Source organism: Tetrao urogallus (genome assembly GCF_951394365.1).
Source record: "Tetrao urogallus genome assembly, chromosome: 15".
Taxonomy (NCBI): Eukaryota; Metazoa; Chordata; class Aves; order Galliformes; family Phasianidae; genus Tetrao; species Tetrao urogallus.
Window position 1 is genome coordinate 12,198,621 of NC_136828.1, and position 19,081 is coordinate 12,217,701.

The 19,081-nt window shown below is 45.6% G+C and overlaps 1 protein-coding gene across 1 annotated transcript in view; it reads left to right on the plus strand.

Moving 5' to 3' along the window:
- The window catches only part of MAD1L1 (mitotic arrest deficient 1 like 1), a gene marked incomplete at both ends in the record, with an annotated part of 320,077 nt that overhangs the window by 236,150 nt on the left and 64,846 nt on the right, over positions 1-19,081 (plus strand). Inside the window, one exon of the mRNA XM_079542666.1 lies at positions 535-725. Within this exon, the coding sequence (XP_079398792.1) occupies positions 535-725 (191 nt within the window). The remainder of the gene's footprint in view (positions 1-534; positions 726-19,081) is intronic.

A 19,081-nucleotide genomic window follows, 5' to 3' on the forward strand; every position in this document is an offset into this window, starting at 1 on the left:
AAAAGCCCCTTCCCGAATCTGAAAGGATTCCTAAGCATCGTGTCAATTGGAGATCAAAGTGCTTACAGTCAGATCAAGTGTGTGTTTGAAGAGATTTCCCTTATAGCCAGATTCCTCCTCATGCGACCATACAGAGGCACATTTGTTATCATTGTTCCGCTTTCTTGCTCCCTGTAACATAGCTCTCTTCTCTTGGGCTCTGTGTAGAAGATGAGATGTGTGCATGTGGGGAAATGGATGCTGTAGCTTTGAATTTTGTAGGATGCTGTTGAAGGGCTGGCCAAGCAAAACAAAAATCCATCCTGCTAAAACACGTCTCTCTTCCTCATTCCCCAGTTTATTATCTTTTGGTCTTCTGGGGACAGGAAGAGAGGATTCTAGCTTGTCTGTTTCTTTACTCTGCCTGCTTAATTCACTTTTTAAAAATTTAATTAACCTTTTCAATTCACTTAGTTTGGTTAGCACTGTAAATACGGCACAAGGCCTCTACTCCAATGATGTATAACACAGCACCCTCTCTCTTCCCCTAAATAGAGCTGAAGAAGCAAGTGGAAAGTGCAGAACTAAAAAACCAGCGCCTGAAGGAGATTTTTCAGACCAAGATCCAGGAGTTTCGCAAGGTCTGTTACACACTCACTGGGTACCAGATCGACATCACCACTGAGAACCAGTATCGACTCACCTCCATTTACGCTGAGCACCAAGGAGACTGCCTGCTCTTCAAGGTAGGTGCACGCGTCCCGTGCTTCTCCTGCTTCCTTGGGTTCATGGTTTCCAGCGTGACATGTTTCTTCTTTCTCAGTGGTTAGACTGGAATATCGTTGCCATGCTGCTGTGTGACAGGTTGTTCCTTAGGAGGAAAGTAAAGATGCATCTTTCAGGAAAAAAAACTTCCGTAGGTTTCGCATCTGGTCTCCCCCTTGTATATCAACATAAGAGAAAAGAGAAGAGGCTGTATATGCATAATACCTAAGGCATCTGGCTTTGCACTTCACCTTTTTATATCATCTGTTATATATTCCGTGGCAATAAAACCTTATGCAACCATCCAGATTTCATCTGGACTTCACTGTATGTCCTTACTGTCTTAGCGACCCTCTAGCTTGTCTGCATATCATCTTGTCTTTATGTAAATCGGTGTCCCTTTCGAGGAGCGACTCATCCTGTGTGTCTGAAGTGCCATTTATACAAGCACCTCAGATGAATTGCAATAGCAGTGTCTTCCGTGTGTCTGATACTGTACTGGTCCAGCCAAGGGGTCTGAGTTTGGGTTGGGCTGAATACCTTAGAGAGCTGAGGTGTGACATTAGAGTTATTGAGTGGTTAAGTTGCATCTGTATTGCTTAGGTTCGTGTATCAATAGGTGAGTGGGAGAACTTCTTATTTCTCAGCTGCAAACACAATTGGCACTTAAGACCATTCCTACTTGCCACTGACTCCCCTCAAGCATATTGTGAGAAGGAGGATGAGGATTTTGGAAACATTCATTACAGATGTGGAGTGCATAAGCAGGGACTGGAGTTCACTTTCTGCAGACCTACTGCTGTGTGGATTGCTGCAGGATTGTTTCTTGACATAATAGGACAAATATTTTCCTGCTCTGCAGCCTCAGAGCCTTAGAAACGAAACAAACAAACCAGTGAGGATAAGACAGCACCTTGGATCATTAGTAAAACTAGGAAAACATCACTAAAGTGGTTATATTGCTTGGCCTTATCAGGACTGAAACAGACGGCAGCAGGCAAACTCGGTCTGTGAAGCAGGAGAACTCTTGGTTTTCAGGTAATGTCCTTGAATCTGAGAAGAGCTAGCTGAGGTGCTGCTGTGCTGTTAGCTCTGAGGCCTCCCCAGGCCTGTGTTCACACCTGCTTTGTTACATGCTTAGTGAATGAAACTTCTGCATGTCCCTGGAGGTGTCTACTGGCATGGCAAGACAGAGCATTTAGCAGCTTTTTCTGTGATGTAGAAGAAATGGTGCAGTTGAAGAGTTAAGAAAATATAAGGAAATATAGCCCACTGGAACAAGGACTCATTTCTCAGTAATACATCTCCAGTAGGATCAAATTCTTCTTTGTGTTGCTGCAATAGAAATAAGCTATGTACAGGACAGTGAATGATCAAGATTCCTCTCTTTAAATGCTGTTGTTGCTTTCTGTTGTTCACTTGACTTTATTGCCAAGTCCATCCAGAGGACAGAGGTAAGGGTTGCAGGGAAAGCAGCAGTAGTTCTGACTTCCTCACAGAATCCAGGCAGGTAGTGTTCATGTATGTACTGAGTCTTGCATTCTGACTGGGTTTCTGGTGATGCTGTTTGATTATGCAGCAGAATTGCTAAGCTTGCTGTGGGTGTTAGTGTGCATTTCATTAACCCAAAGAGGTCAAAAAGCAGAGAATGCTATTTGTATTTATTCCATTTGAGCAATTTGTGGAACAAAGTCTACACAATAAACTGAAGAAGTCCCCCAGCACTTTACAAGCTTCCATCGTTTCTCTGTAAACTTCAGAACATCTTTCAGTAGTGCTGCTGGTGGCATTTAATTTCAGTGAGGATGTAATGGGGGCTACTATAATGCAACCCCTTCAAAGCTAAATGAAGATGAAAGATGTGCTTGGTTTTCCCAAGCAACAAGGTGTGCTGTTGCTGTAGTGAAAGGTATGCATCCAGCCAGTTTGCTTTAAATGGAATCACAAGCTTCATCGAAAGGGTTAATCACTGTGCCATGCTGAGAATACAAATGGCTGCATCCTAAATGAGCACTGAATTCCAATGAAAGCGTATCAATATTTATTGGCAATCCCTATGGATACAACAGATGAGCTCATCAACTTGAAGGATGTTCCAGTGATTTTTTTCAGACCTTCTGTGTGAGAGCGCGTAGGCAGCAAGGCACATCTCAGATTTCGCAGCTCACTCTCACTTGTTTGCTCTTTTTCATCCTTTTAATTAAAATGCTGTGAAAAGTGACATACAGAATCCTCACCAGCAGTTTAGTTTCTGATTGTTTTTATGGGAAGTAATGTGTTATAGTTACTGGGTCACTTGACAGCTTCATCTTCAGTTAGTGCTGTCGATACATGAGATGTGTTGGGCCATAATACAGACCTGGCATTCCACATGCTGCTTGGTTTGTGAGTCTAGGCCAGGCCACCCATGAGATATCCAAGAACTGCATTGCTCACTCGGTAGCAATCTATCAGAGGTGTCTTATTAAAACAAACAAGCATTGCTAGGGAACATAAAAATTGGTTTTACCAGCTTGGAATTAAATAGTGGCAAATCAGGATGTCATTTTTTGGCAGTGTCTGTATCAGGCTGTTTACCATTGCCTCTGGGTAGACCCTGAATGAGAGTAAGGAAGTGAGGTCTTTAGAAAAGCAATGACAATTGATTCACACAAAGAAAGTCTTTTGGTAAACAGAAAGACTGGTCAAATTTGAAGAGGAGATGATTTGGAGACACTTGTACAAATGAACAAGCAGCACAGAGAAAATAAATCATAGGCCTTTTCTTTTTGTGTGTCCAGAGAACACAGTCTGGACCCAAGCATTCAATGTCAATCAATTTAAAACTAGGAGTGGAAGTCTTGAATTTATAGACCCTGTTGCTTCAAGGTACTGCTGAGCTCTGCGGGTTTTCTGAAATGGTGATGTGTCTTTACAAATAGTAATGCCTAGGTTTGCATTAAATATTTAGATTTACCTTAAGTAGGATTTGGGAAGTCAAGCCAGCCTCCTCCCGTAGGGGTTAGGAAGAAAATTCCTGTGCTTGCTGGTTATTTTTTGGGCTGTCTGTACACGTAGTTTTGCCACTGCTGCATCTGACTGCATTCAGCTTCATCCTCTGGCAGTACTTGGGAATGAAGACTTGAATGAAGAGGAGAGAGCAAGAGTAGTCATCAGAGAGAAGTCTGCTTTAAGTTTCACTTGCATGATATTCACTGTTCTTAACTGTTTCCACCATTGGGGCATGAATGTAGAGCTGGTCACTTCTGTTGATAGGATCCTGGACTGAAAAGGCAATTGATGTGGTGTAACAGCTCTGTGAGATCTGGCAGCATTCGAAATCTTTCAGGTTACTCTGTGCTCCCAGAAAGTGCTCAGGTTTCTCCCTGGTTCAGGTGTATCTGGACCTGAGTTGTTTGGTAAGGAAGTAAATCAGATTATTTTCAGTATCGCAGTGGTGGTGTGTGTCTGAGCTTATTAATAGTCCTGGCCAAAAAGCTGCATTTAGGCAGCTCAGCAGCTTATGGTTTGTTGTATTTTCTGTATCCTTAGAGCCTAGTCTTCCACAGAACAGATTTGTCTGTTTCCAGCTCTTGCCCATGTTGTTATTTTCTGCCAGTATTATCAAATGGAAACACAAACACCAGCGGTAGCTCATTGAAGCATCCCCAAGATGGTGGGCTTCATGCCTTGAAAGAGAATGCCCAAGACATCAGACAGCAAATAAAAATGGAAGCATCATAACAGGGCATTAGAATGTTGCCAGCCTCGGGTTTGTCACTTCTGCCAAATAAAACCTTTATTGGTGTCCAGTTGGATTGATAATATGGTAATAAAATGAACAGCTTTTTAGCAGCCTGTTAAACTAACAGCCACTGCACACACAGTCTTTGCACACCTGCTGTAGGAGTTCTTCAAGGCAACCTGAAAAGTGAATGTTGTTTTTGATGTGGTTCACAGCGTATTAAAGAGGCAGAACTTAGAGAGCAAAGGGGATAAAGGCTGTGCTGGTTTGGGGATTCTCTGATGGAAGAGGGGTGTGGTGGAAGGACAGATACAGGCTGTTAGCAATTGGTGTGGAATGTGAAAGACAGAAGGCAGTTCATGAGGATACATAGAAGGATGGTCTTCCAATGCAGCCTTGAAGGTCTGGGAGAACTTCAGCCACTGATTGCTGGCAGGTAGGAGTTGGTATGTAGTGACAGACTGCCTCAGCATTGTTTGTCTTTGCTTCATTTCCACCCTCCTTTCCCTGAACATCTGTCTTAGTGTCTAATTGGAGGCAGGATGGTGGGTGAGATGGCCTTACAGCAGTTCTTATCATTAAGAACAACTGGGGCTGAATAGAAACCTGAGGTGGGTAGAAAGGTAAATTGTGACAAGGTGTGCAAAATGTGGGAGGGCACTTGTGTGAGCAAAAAGTGATGGTTTAATTGTCTGTCCTTAAGGAGGGAAACAAGGATGGATAGAATGAGAACCTGGAGGTATTTTCGAAGTACAAAATAGTGCTGACAAAGTGCTAGCTGGAAGGAGTCAAAACTGAGGTGGTTAAGAATGCAGGGGATGCCCTGTGCCCTGAGGCTGCTAAGATGTTGGTGCAGCCTTAGCATCACGTTTGCCACAGTGCCCCACTAACAATTTACATCTCAAAATTAGCAGGAAGGTTACTACAGGGATTGCCTTGACTTGCCTGAGTAGTTCTGTTTGGAGCAGAGGCTGACAGCACTGCTGGGAGCTCTGGATCTGGTCCTCGTGCTTGGCATCCCTGCAGTTGCCGTTAATTCCTCCTTGAGCCCAGCTGAGTATCCTTGAGAAGCATGTTCTAGCTGTTTGTTTCTTTTTGCATCTCTATCTACTCAGATATCCTCTCTTCCTCCTCAGTCCTGATGAGTATCGAGAGGAGAAAGAAATCATAATTTTGACAGAGTGCTTTTCTTCCAGCAACTGTCTTGCACTCCTGCACACAATCAGAAATAACAATGGGGCTCATTGGTGGAGCAGGCCAGGCAGCAAGAGGTTGATTGGAGATTGCAGGCCTCTGCTGGCCCCTCATTCTTGTTAATTACAAGTTATTTAATTTTTATATTTTGTTTCCTGTTTGCCCATGTGGTTGCTGGAGATGCTGGTTGTGCCTGTGTGATGGTGATACCTTGCAGGGATTCCTGCAGGTTCAGCTCTAATCAGCATCTCTAAAAGCAGAGCTGTCCTGCAATCTGTAGTGTTTCAGGATCAAATCCTGCATTTAAACTTCCTACATTTCATTTTCGTCCAGATGTTTTAGTGACCTATTTCATGTTAGGACCTGGCTTCAAATCTTGTTTCTGTCTTCATTTTATTCTGCTCTTTTTCATGTTTTTTTTTTTTCCCCCTCTTGACATGGTTTCACTTCTATATGTTCTTCCCTAAACAACTGCCTACCCTTTAGGGCAGGGTATCTTTTTTTCCTTTTAATGAAACCAGTCACCTCAAGGGTAGTGGAACTTGGGAAGATCTGACAAAGCCGTCTTTCTAATGCAGAATTTCTGAGTGCAAAGATGTTGCTTTGAGACTTCTGGAGGCTGTGCTGAAACCTTGATCTAGCTGAGAAAAGTTAATGCCCTTCTTCTGCTTCCCATCAGTGCAATGGGGAGAATGCTTCTGCCAGTGTCACCAGACTGTACTCAGGGTAACACACTGTGCTAGTGGGAACCAGAGAGCAGCTTTGAGCTTGGGAATTCACCCCCTATTACCTGCCCATCTGGCACAGGAGCTGTTCTGCTTGCTGGCTCCACTTGCTCCCCTTCTCTGCCATGTCTGCCTGGTGGTGTGGATCCAGCCATACAGGTAATTAATGCTGATGATGCTGGAGCATTATTCCAGTGGCTAAATCATGCAGGAGGCTGGTATGTGTGAGCTGCTCAGAAGGCTTACAGATTTGTGTCCTTGGTTGGTGCAGTAGGTAAATGAAATATTTGGCTTTTTTCCTCTTGAAATGGCCAATATGTTAGGTTGTGAAGCAAATGCAAAACCCCTTGCTTCAAAAAGCAAGGCTTATTTTCAGGCAGGAAATGTGAAGTTGCTCACAGATACTGCCTGAGAGTCCATCGGTCTGCTGGTAGTTCTGCTGATGCTCTCACCTTGGTGCCAGCTCACAACAGACACTGGCCAGCCCTGCTGAAGGCCCCCAGCTTGTCTCCAGAGCTTCTGCAATATGAAATAACCAAACTACCGGAGTGCTGGTGGTTTTTGTTGTTGGTTTTGTTTTTAAAGAAAACACCTTGTGATTCACCTCTTCCCCATCTCATTTTTCTTCATTAAAGTACATCTTGCTTAATGAAACAGGAGAGGCAGCCCATGTTTTCTAGGGCAAGTTGCACACACAACGAGGAGCACAGGTCACTGGGGAGAAGTAGATTAAACTTCAGCATCTGGGCTGGTATAGCAGCACACCCAGCAGGAGGCAATGGGGCAGGATGAGTGCATGGGGCAGGTCGTGCAAGGCTGAGTGCCCCTGTCCAGGCAGCTGCTGTTTGTGCCCTGATGGCACCATCCTTGTGCCTGAGACAGCCCTGCTGTCAGCAGGAAGCGGGGCAGACCCTGGCTGACTCGCATGGTATAACAACCATCTCTATTTCCACTTCCCATCCTTGTTCCCAGTGTCTGGGTGATGCAGTTAGCTTGAAGAAGAGCTGCTCCTGTCGCTGTGCCTGGGGCCCTGCGGGAGGTCTCAGGAGAGGAGGATGCTGCATCCTCCTGCTGCTGTGTTTGAACAGCTTACACAGGCCATGTGAGCTGGCAGTGCTGTGTTTATGCATTGTGAGATAAAGGCAGAGTTAAACAGTGGATAAAACAGGGGGGCTTAGCAAAACCCTGCTGGATTCTTATTCCCATCTCTACCACTGAACAGCCACGTGGCTTTGCTTGTGGTTGCTCAACCTTCTGCTTTCCTTCGTCACCTGGGCTCAGGGCATTGCTGTCCATCAGCTTCCACATGGCTGTGAGGAGCAATTTAACTTGTTCTGCAGGGAGAAGGCTGCGTGTGAACACGGGATGAAAGCCAGTGCAGCAGGCTTCTGTTAGCTGTGTACAGCAAGGCGTCCCTTGAGCACACCGCAGTCTGGAGAGGGGCAGGACAGCCAACCTATGGGCACCTGCCTCCTCCTCCAGGCAGAAATCTCCCCTGTTGAGTTATTTCATTAATTTTTTTGACTCTCTGGTAGTTTCAAAAGATGTTCTTCTTAGAGGCTGTGTGATCAGCACTCTTGAAGGAAAAGGCGATGCCTACAAGCCCGGGAGGCTGGGCAATACAAAGGCCTCGCTGCCAACACATGAAATGGGTGTTCTGCAAAGCTGCTTTTGATGCATGCTTGTTGCTTTCCCTGACTGCTCTGTTGTGGATTTGCAGAACACGCAGAGCCGTGTCAGCAAACCATAACCCTGTTGTTTGCTTGCATATGATGACGTTCAAAGCTGCAAATGAAAAGGAGCAGAAATTGCTGGAGGTTTGATGCCTTTTGTGGGGTGGAAAGTCTTTGAGTTTCTGGGCACTCGACATGTCTGCCATCTTCTCTAGCTGCTGTGCAGTCTGCTTGAGCCTTATTTTCCAGGGAAAGGTTTGTGAGACTTCTAAGAAAAGCTGGTGGCACCCAGCAGGGCACCCACCTGCCTTGGGTATCCTCTTGCTTTGGAAGTTACAACTTCAATCCATGCCTGACCAGGACAAAAGATTTTTGAATCTGGAGAAAATATAGTTAAGAGAGGGAAGAGAGTGTTTGTCTGTATAAAAGCCTGCTTGTATGATGAACAGCAAAAGATTCCCATGGGCGTCGTGGTCTTGGGATCATCTGTTATCTGGAGCTAAAGGCTGGATCGGAGCTCATAGAAAGGGAATGGGTTCATATGTGTATTTAAATGATTGTGCTGTGCCCTCACGCTTAGGATGTTAAAGTTAAAAGGCTTCATCCTAAATTTCATTTGGGTCATGCAACTGTTGGTTGTTTCTCAGAAGGCCTGGCATGCAAGTGGGCAGGGATGTAGTGGGAAAGTGATGGGGAGCAGAGTCATGGTCACAGATCCCCTTTGGCAGCCGAAGGGCCACCATGGGGGTAACACTGCACCTTACAGCTCTGTGTTCCTCTGTAGTCCTTGCATTGCTTCTGTGCCTTGGAGTCTGAATGCTCGATTACTGTGTGGCTTTTAACCATGCAGTTAGTGTGAGCCATTCAGTAACACTTTCTCTCCAACTGTCTTGCCGGTTTGAGAACCCACATTTCAGAGATTGCTCTTGGGGGGTCCCAGTCTCTCTTGTATTCGTATGTTCCCTGAAACCTTTAACTAAGCAAAGGTCTGCTACATTTTCCTTTTGAGAGACCGCTTTTAGGAAAGCAGAAATCACTTCTGTGTGAGCATCTTCTGCTTTGCAAGGCCTCCCACCTCCATTTGGAACAGTTGCTGCTGGAGGCACAGCAAGCATTCAGTCGTAGCGTTTCTTCAGATTTGATGCACTTCAGGACATCCTGTGGTCTCAAGCACAAGATCTGAAGCAGGCTCTCCAGATCATAGCATGTCCTATTGGTGTTGCAGTATGATTTTATTAATTCTGGAGTCCTTGCCATGGTGTGCTATCTGTGGAGCAATGACAGAATGCAGAAGTAAACTGAAAATCCTTCTGGGGAGCTTTGTTCCAGCAGCAAGCTGCTGTGATTCTGGTGGAGTCCTCTGCCGTGTTGCAGAGCAACGATCTTCCCAACTCACCTACTGTATGCCTGAATAATTAATACTTCACACAGACACAGGTTAAAGCCAGCATTTAGTAATGTGCCAACTGCCTTTATTTCACGTGTGTGGAAATGGTGAGAAAGTTCATCTGTTCTCGTGTTTGTTTCAGACAAACAAATACATCGTCATCCCAACTCCATGCCCAGAAGATGTTCATCCTTACCCATGTGGCTATTAGCACTGAGATGGGTGACTGAGTACTGTTTTAGGGCTTTGGATTTAACATATGCTGTTGCATGGGAATATCTTTTGAGGAGGAAATACAGACAGGTATTTTATGTCAGGTCTGTCTGAGAAGAATTTGCAGCACAGTCGCATGGCTGCTTCCTCCTCTGTAGGGGAATCTAAGAGCTGAGGATGACCTCCAGCTTTGGTAGCTCCCAGGATTGCCTTTTGATGGCATCTCTGGTGCCTGGAAGAAGATACAGGCCTGTCTGCCTGTATCTTGGAGGAAATATATCAAACCAAAGCATGCAAATGGTAATTTGCTCCTAATCTGTATTCAGTTTCAGCAAAAGCGGGTGGCTGATAACAGCGGATCTATCCAAGCCATGTTCTGGGGAGCTGGCATAAATTTCAGCCTTAAACTGAAGGGTTTGTTGGTCTTAATGGAAGGCTCTGGAGAGCATTTAATGCGATGGCTGTCACTTTGCATTTCAGAATGTATCTGTCTGACAAGGGACTGTCTGTAGATGATTTTTGTATGAGGCAGATAGAAGAGATGCTGGCAGCGTGAGGAGTTGGTTGTCGTTGTGTCAGTGGTGCAATGACTGGTTCTCATGCTGCATGCGGTGGAGCTGTGATGGAGCTGCAGCGGTGAGGAGCAGTCTGTTGGTGGTTTGCTGGTCCTTGTGTAGAGAGAAAGGGCCCAGCTGGCTGTTGCACTTGTGCCCAGGGGTTCCAGATGTGTATAAATAGCTGTGCCTCGCCGTGCCTTTCTTTGGCAGGCAAGATCTCACTGCCTTGTCTTGGGAAAGTGCAGGAGATGTCCTTGGCTTTTTTGGCGGAGTCACACTGCAGCCCAAAGTTGTTTCTCTTCATACAATTCCATTAGAGTGATGACAGGTTCAAGTTGGAACAGAAAAAGACCTGATGAAAGGACCGGTCTGTAAGTGGGGAAGATAGACAAAGTGAAAGCAGTAACTAGCAAGGTAATAGGCAGTGATGGATCTATAATCTCTGAGTCTGCTGTGAGCACTAAGTTCCTAAATAGTGTCCTTTCAGCCCTAACCTATTTATTTGCAAAGTGCTAAATTTAATTTTCCTTAGTCTGCAGGAAGGCAGCATCCCAGGAATAAACCCTTAGCCCAGCCAAGAAGCTATGCCAAACTGCTTGTTCCAGCATTTCCATTTCCTCCTCCCTTTGCACAGAGCATCAGGCCTGTGCACCCCAGCACATCAGCTCTCAGGTGGTGTGGCAGGTCTCCTGCTGAGAGCCTTTTGGAAGGGGAGATTGAATAGCCCCCAGCACTGGGCTCAAGGAGTAGCACCTGGGCTGGATAAGGGTAAAATGAAGTAACCTATCTGGGGGGGGGGGGAAGCTGGCACCTGAAACTGTGTGAAGGAGATGATATTGCCTGTAGTGATGCTCTGTCCTGTAGAGAATAATGGTGCTAAGGGCTGTCAGCTCAGAATAGATTCAGTAGTTGAACAGCACATAAAAGCTCAGTTATTCTGAAGCCTCCACAAAGCCACTTCTTGTGGAAGAAAAGCAGTGAGTTTTCCAACACAGGCATTGTGCAGGTTAGCCCTGCAAAGTTTCAGTGAACGCGGAAATAAGTTTGTGTGTTGCTTTGCATTCCTGGCAGCACTGAGCTCAAAAATTCCTCAAACTCATGATTTAGGAGAGTTTTTAGAAATGTTGCTTTAATAAAGTTTCGGGTGTCTGAATGCAGGAGCTGCCTGTGAGTAAGCACTGGGTGTTCCCATCGTTGTCACAACCCCGGTGCAGCACAGTGCGGGCTCCATTTGTACCATTGCTTCAAAGGAAGCCAGTTCTGTTTCAGAGCTTTGCTATTTTCCTGCCTCCAGAGGATTTCAGCAGAGTTCCTCACAGTGCTACTGTCTCCCTTGGTCCCTTTTCATCCCTACAAAGGCAGCACAGTGCTGGCTAGCATGGAGAACATCCCACTGGGGCTCCCTGTGTTCCCTGCCTGCTGCCGTTGTGTCCATGGAGAGATGTACTGCCCAGAGATGGACGGGTTTGCTCTGCTCTGCTTTGAGGCTCAGTTGGATTTTCACTCAGGTTTAACACTTGCGAGGTGCCATGGAAAAGGCAATCTTGTTGTTTTTTGTTGGGTTTTTTTTTTTTTTGCTGTTTGTTCTATTTTTGCTGCTTTTTTTTTTTTTTTTAGCATCTTAGGAACAAAATCGGTTTCTGCAAGTCTATATTCAGCCCTTCCTCCTTCTCCTATCTAAATGTGGAAAAGTGTTCTGAGCTCCTCAGCTCCCTGTGTTGCTCTCTTCTCTCTCACGTTTGTTTTAAAATAAACAAAAACAGCAGTGCCAAGAACTGAGGGTAGCAGATTCCGCAGGCGTTTGGCTGCTCTGGTGCAGAGCTGCTGGGAAGGGGATGTGCAGCCCAGGGAGGGGACCTTGCTGGCCCATAATAGATGGGCACTGTGGGGTCTTGGCTGTTCTGTAACTGGGAGAAGCGGCTCCTGCAGGGGTCAGTGCTATGTATGGGCACCTTTCTGTGCCAGCTGCAGGTTCTCTGGTAGGCATGTGAGCAGCTGATTAAACCAAACACGGAGGTGAGAGGCTGCCTTTCTCCGAGAGCTGTCCTCTGCTATTCTTTCATTTGAAAGCTCAGTGCCATAGAAGATTTCGTTAGCCACTCTGCGCGTCTCTGCCTGCAGTCAGCTTGCTGCTCAGTGAGTGTTTATTAATGTTTGCATTCATTCTGGGATTTTCCCTCACCCAGGGCGTTGTGTAAAAAGCCATGAGTCCTTCAGGCCAGGAAGAACCTGGGGTTTGCTCTCTGCATTGTAACAAGCGTTGATGTGGTATTAAAGTGAAGTGGCTTCTCCACAAAAAGCAGAACTAGATTCACTTAAAAATGCATTTCTCTACCAGATCATTCCCCTTTGAGCTCTGTCTGCAGGGAGCCCTGTTGTGCAGGGAGGAAGCGGGCAGCAAACCAACGGCCCTCTGACTGCACAGGGGCATCTCCAGCTTGCTGGAGCTGCTTCCATCACTCAGGGACTGAAATTTTAATCATTGAATTAATTTTTCAGAGACCAAAGTGCAAATCTGTACCCTCGGTGGCATTAATAATGAATGCGGGGAAGAGAGACATTAGAAGGAGAAAGAAGGGCTCGGAAATTGGGGTTTGGGGAATCAACTTTTTTTTGATTGTTATTTTGAAGAGATGATGTATGTGTTGGATGTCCTCCTCTCTGGGCCTTTCTGCTCATTTCATCATGTTCCATCCAACAGCATCCGCTGTATTTCTGTCTCATTGAATCCATCCCCCCTGCCCCCCACCAATACTGCTTCCCACTGTGTGGGTTTTCTTTCCCCTTTCCAGGGCAAATGGCAATGCTGTGCACACACAGCCACCCCACTCCTGATCTGTGGGATTGGTGCAAGCTGTCCTGCTGTCTATGAGGCCGTAGGATGGGAGAGGACAAGGTGTGGACCACAGCCATTGTGCCAGAGCTTAATGCTGTGCTCTGGGCTCCTTCCTGCCTCTCTGAGTGTACAGATATATTTTTTTCTAATTAAAAGTATTATGTAGCAGAAGATTAATTAGAAATGAAAGTGATTTTTTTTATCCCTTTGCTTTGTGGCTGTGGAAAAGGCCTATGCCAGGCAACTGCCTGAAGGAGCTGGAGCTTCTCCCATTAATGGATTCCAGGCAGTTCGCCTCTGGACAACTCTTATAAATAATGGAGGCTTGCACAGATTTCCCCAGATCTGAGGCAGTGCAGGTGGTCTTCATTCCAACCAACCAGAATAAATCCAGAGGCTGCTGGTCGTTCCCATTCCCTCTCCCCTCCTCTGTGCATGGATCAGGGGAGGAGCACCTATGGCCGTGGGTTTGTACCACTTTACCTTGCACCACGCAGCTCCCGGTGCTGACCCTGCTCCGTCACTCAATGTGGGCTTGGCAGCATCAGCAGGAGCTCTCCTTGGGGTTAGGTGGGCTGCCATTCACACAGCCTCTGGAATTATTGCCAAGACTCAGGCTCACACGTGTGTGCAATCACGGGATGTTTTCATGGCATTTGTGCTCACCCTGAGTCCTGCAGTAAGAGGATGACTCTTGGCATCGTTATATTAATCTGCAGAAATGAGGATTTGGTTCACTGGATGCTCCACGGAGACCGTCCTAGAGGAGAAGTCCTCTCCCAGAACGAAAGCTATTCTTGACTTAAAAGCACCCAGGAGTGTTTATACAGTGTGGGGACTTAAAAGCAGCCCTGATGCAGGGATGAATTTCAGCCTGGAGGAGGCTGACATAGCCTGAGGGTTTCTCTCCATGTTGTACTGCTTGCCCCGTTTATTTCCTTCCCATTAAAACCGAAGTGTTGACTGCAGGAAGATGAAGGTGAAGGTCCCCAGCTGCAGAGAGCTCCTGTGGTCATCAGCCACCTGGTCCAGAGAGAGACTGGGGACTGCTCCAAGAGCCTTTTCTGTGCCTCTAAATACAGCAGCTAATGACACCTTCCGCTCAGCGGGAAGAAAACAGAATTACTAAACTTGCAATTTGGCACAGTGGGAGTGTGAGTTTGTCCTGCCAGTTTCTTGTTGCTATATATTTCCAAGATTTTTTTTTCTTTTTTTGCTCTTCCAAGCAGGTAGAATTCAGATCGGGGTTCATTTTAAGGACTCGAATTATGCATATGGGAAACGTGGCCTGAAACGGAAAAAATTAATGGCTGCTTATAAGTCCTGTGGCATAAAGAAGAGAGCGTGCAGGTTCTCTGGGAACTGCCACATGCCTTGGCCTTATGAGTAATGTGTAGCGACGTCCCACTAGGAGCCGTGTGCCCTGTAAAATGTTGAAGGAGATGTATACATTTCCATATAATTTTAATCATTTTGACTTACGGTTTAACTTTGTACTTGGTAGGCTTCATAGAGGCTCCAGGAGAATATTATTTCAAATGGCTTTGGGGCAAAAGAAAGGAGGTGACTGAAGGGAAGGTTAGAAACAGCTGATCACTTCCAGTTGAGCAAGTTTTACGGTCATGTGCTATGATAATTGAAGGTTTGCTGTTAAATGCTACAGATCTGTGCTGGAGAAGAAAATAGTCCCCAGCCAGAGATTGCTGCTGTCTTTTACTGCCAGTGTGAGGAAGGAGAACATCTGTAAGGCAAGAGGTGTCATTTGTAAGCAAAGGTGAGGAGCAACAAGACCGGGCTGTTTTTGGGATGGGGTGTATTTTCTACATCTGTGCATACAGTGCGTCTCCAAGGGTCACAAAGGCCCATCCTGAAGATGCTAAAGATGTTTGGAGTCAGATGCTTTTCTGCAGTGATGCCTTTAAGGGACCTGTTAAGCACTGCGTGTCCAGAGACTGTTATGGCAGTGTAGGGTCAAACCTGTACAGATATATTTTGTGGAGGTCGAACTATCTGCCTTTCCAGTTTTTCTTCTACATGTCTCTGTGTCGTTGCCCAAAATCTGTGTTCCAGCTCCCATCACCAATTTAAACCAGTGAGATACGTGCAAGCCTAATTTCTGCACCCAGTGCCAAAGTGCTCAGAGCAAGTAGATGGATTGTTTCTGGAGCCGTGACTTGCTTTAATGTTCTTATCAACTATTTTCCAGTCAAAAGAGGTCAGAATTCACCCTCCTGGGTAGGGACTTCTTGAGCACAGTACTTATTATTAGGGTAGCACTGTATCTTGTAATTAGAGATGTAATTTCCATCTCTGTGGAGAGCCAGCCTATTGCCTGGGTACCATTTAAGAGTTCCATGAGATGAATTAAGCAAGGATGGATTGAGCAATACAATGAATTTCCACGGAGATCGTTTGCCTGAAGTCCTGCAGGAGTTTCAGACTGGATGAAAAGTAAATACTTTTCCTCATCTTCCTTCCCTTTCTCCTTCATGGTCAGCAATAACAATTGCATTGTTTGGGGTGTTGTGCAGTGTGAGGACTCGAGGTCTGATTGTTTGAGAAGAAATCTCATTCCCTGGTAAAGCAGCTGAGAGAATCTCTCATTTCTTTTCCTGTCTGACACTGAAGTATAAAGATTTTTGCTTGCGAAGGACCTGTCTCAGAAACTGGTCGTTGCAGTACATCTGAAGCATCAGATTTTGGCAAGCTTCAAAGTATGATGTAAGAGATTCTTACTTAATTTAGCACTTTGTTAACTTCACTTTCCCCCTCCCCCTTACCTACATGGATGGTAGTAGTGCTTATGATGTTCCACAGGGAGTTCAGTGCTTTATATGCTTTGTATAAAATCATTTACGTAAGTGGGCATAAATCAGTCAAACGTGGGGGGAAAAAAGGGAAAGCAATCCACTGTGGACTTGAAAGAAGGAATAGGTGAAAGACCAAAAGAGAAGAAGGACAGAGATGATGAATGGAGAAGAAAAATAGAAACAAAGCTGCCGTGCAAAAAAAGGAAGGAGAAAAGAGGGAAAGAACAGAAGTAAGAGCGGAAAAGCAAAGGAAGACCAGAGGTTTAACTTAATACAATGCATTCTTCTCTGTAATTATATTCATTTGATGTAAATTCGTGCCAGCCACTCTACAGCAGTGTTAATGAGCTGGAGGAAGCAAGAGCTGACACCCACAGCGGAGCAGAAGATAGGATCGGATGGAATCGCTGCTTCTCTCAGTAGGCATGAGATATATTTAGCATCAGAGCACACTTCTGTCGTGCGCCCTTCGTCTTACGCTGAGCCTTTTGAATGAAGATCTCAAAGCACGTCGTTACTTGGGAGGCGATATTTCCCAAATTCTGACAGTCTCAGTTTCTGGGATCAGCAGTTGCCAGTTGTTACTGCATTCATTGCTGCGTTCATGTTTTCATAGCCCAGTTGTCACCAAGGGGGCTGGCTCAGGGCTCAGCTCAGCTGAGCAGTCCTGCTACCTTCATTGAATTCCTGGTCTGCAGCTTTCTCTGGAAGGTGCTTTGCTATTACCAGGCGTGAGGCTTGCGCAGTCCATCTCAGCAGAAGGAAACTAATTCACTTGACAAGTGGAGCACATTACCTCTGCGGGTTTGCATTTGCCTTCCTTGTGTTCACACATCACCCTCCAGACAGATGATGGTCTCGTTGCCCTCATGCCACCTCAGTCCTGTTAATAATGTCGCTCTAATGGTGCACAAAGTGCTGAGGAGCTGTGGACTGCACTTGTGATTTCTCATCAGGGCAGGTTCCATTCCTTCATCCTTGAAAAACACTGTAGGCTTTACTGGAAAAAGAGGAAGGGAAAAATCCCGGTATTCCCAGGGATTACAGGAAATGTATGTTCCATGCATGTGGCTGAAAGGAGTGGTAAGCTTGTGTGTTCTTGGGCTGCTTTATTATCAATAGATAGGAGGAAACACGCACTGGGCTGATGCACACCAGCTCCTGGAAGGAGTTTGGAGTCTCGTAGATTATCCACTGAGTCAGTGACTGGGTGAATGGTAGAGGTTTAATTTAAAGAATGCTTTCTCTGCCTTCAGCACGTCTGTCCAACTCACATCTCTGTTCCCTGATTGCAGTCTAATCTCACTCATTACTCCGTGGCTGTAACCTCCTCCCCCCTTTCAGTGGTGGAGAACAGGTGGCCGATTTGTATCTGGAATTAAGGCTGTGACCCCCTCTGCTTCCCTCTGTGCTCAGTAGATGCTGGAGGAGCACACAAAGGCTTTCTACTAACTGTTAGAGTAGAAAAATTTCTGGCCCCAAATTCTTTGCTGAAATGTTCCATGGTTTATTTTCCTCTGTGCAGCAATGGTTTTCAGAGAGCAGAGGATTGATTGCTCTGGAGCTTATTGGAGCTGCCTGCTTTTAAGGGAGCCTGAGATATTGTAGGTGTCAGATGGGAGATGGCTGGTCACAGTTCCCATTAGGGGACCTGGTTGTCCTCGGTGGCTTTCACCTGCCTTTGGGAAGTGGCAGTCATACCTGGGAGCTATGGGACGCGCTGCTGTTGCCCTCGCTGGTCTAACTGCTAAGCGTTGTTAGGGAAGGCAGAATTGCAGGTTTCTTTTTGGCAAGAAGGATGGGAGTATTCTCCCAGCTGAATAAAACTGCAAGTTTGGGGCACCATTGACCCATTTATTCTCACAATTGTACAACAGCTTTGTAGGTGGTAATGACTTCTGTCAGATTCTTTTATTTTATTTGTCGCTTTGAACTATCAGCTTATAGAAGAACCACGGGCTCCTTGTTGGTAGAAAGATGGCTTTAAGTTGCTGGATCATTACAAGCATCGTAATGCAGAGAGATCTAATCTTTTTATCCAGGGCTTGCTTTGGGCTCTGCTTTCCCTCAGGACCCGAGTCTTGAAGAAGGAACAAGAAAATTAGCCCTAAAAAGATTGTTTGGCTCGATGTGCAGCAATCCTCCATGCACTCCACCTTTCTGAAGGCTGCTGCTTGCCATGCTGAAATGTTACAGTCTGGAAAGTATAAGAAGGATTTGGAGAAATGCTCAGGTGTCCACAAGGGCACAGAGGGCACCTCCCAGTGTTTGACATTTACAGGAATATGTTGTATGTAGCATTCAAGACTGTGGATAATTACGTTTTGCAATGAAATCTGTGAACATCTGTTCCTCTTCTATGCCAAGTCCCCAACTCAAGATTCCATGTTGTCTCCACAGCAGTTGGAAAATGCATTTGCCCCCTAAAGTAAGTGGAGGTTGCAAGGCAGAACAGCCATTGACTATTGATATTAAGCAGTTAACAATTTCACTGTAGCTGTACGCATGCTTGGTGTGGGGCTGACAACTGCTGCTGTCCCTTTGCAATCCAAAAAGAAAAAAAAAAAAAGGCTTTTAACTGCCCTCAGCAAAAGTTTGAAAGTCCGATGGAATCCTGTGCTATAAATATTTGTCTTTGGGCTCCCTGTTGTTTTTTTTTTCCCCCCACTGAGAGAGCTCTTGGGTGATGGCAGAGATCCCATAGCAACTGCAGCTTTTCTTCTTTCAGCAGTCACTGAGAAGTGGTGGTGATGGCTAGCATGTTGTGGGGAAGGAGAACGTGCTCCATCTAGGCTAGACTTGCAAAGAGTAAATTGGAGCGAAAATGGATAAAAACTTTCCATAGTTCAGTTTGGCAAAAGAAAATCGCCCATCATTTGCCTTCCCTTTCCCAGGTGCATTTCAATGTGGGAAATGCAGTGTGGAGTCTTGAAAACCCTTCATTTCTTAACAGGCTTTATTCACTCTCTTTTCTCTGCTGTTTTTGTTAATTTATCCTTTAAGGTGGCTCCTGCTATGCCAGCTCCCTTTGCTGTGTGATGCAGAGATGTTGTTCACAGCTCTTAGGCAAGGAATACAGAATCCTGATAGACAGGCTTGGTAGATACTTTCCTACTCTTCCATGCATTTTCTCTGCCTTTTGCTTTAGCCTTTGAAAGAGAGCAGTGGAAACAAAAAGTCAGCAGTCCCAAGAGGTACCCATCTTTTCTGAGCGTTTT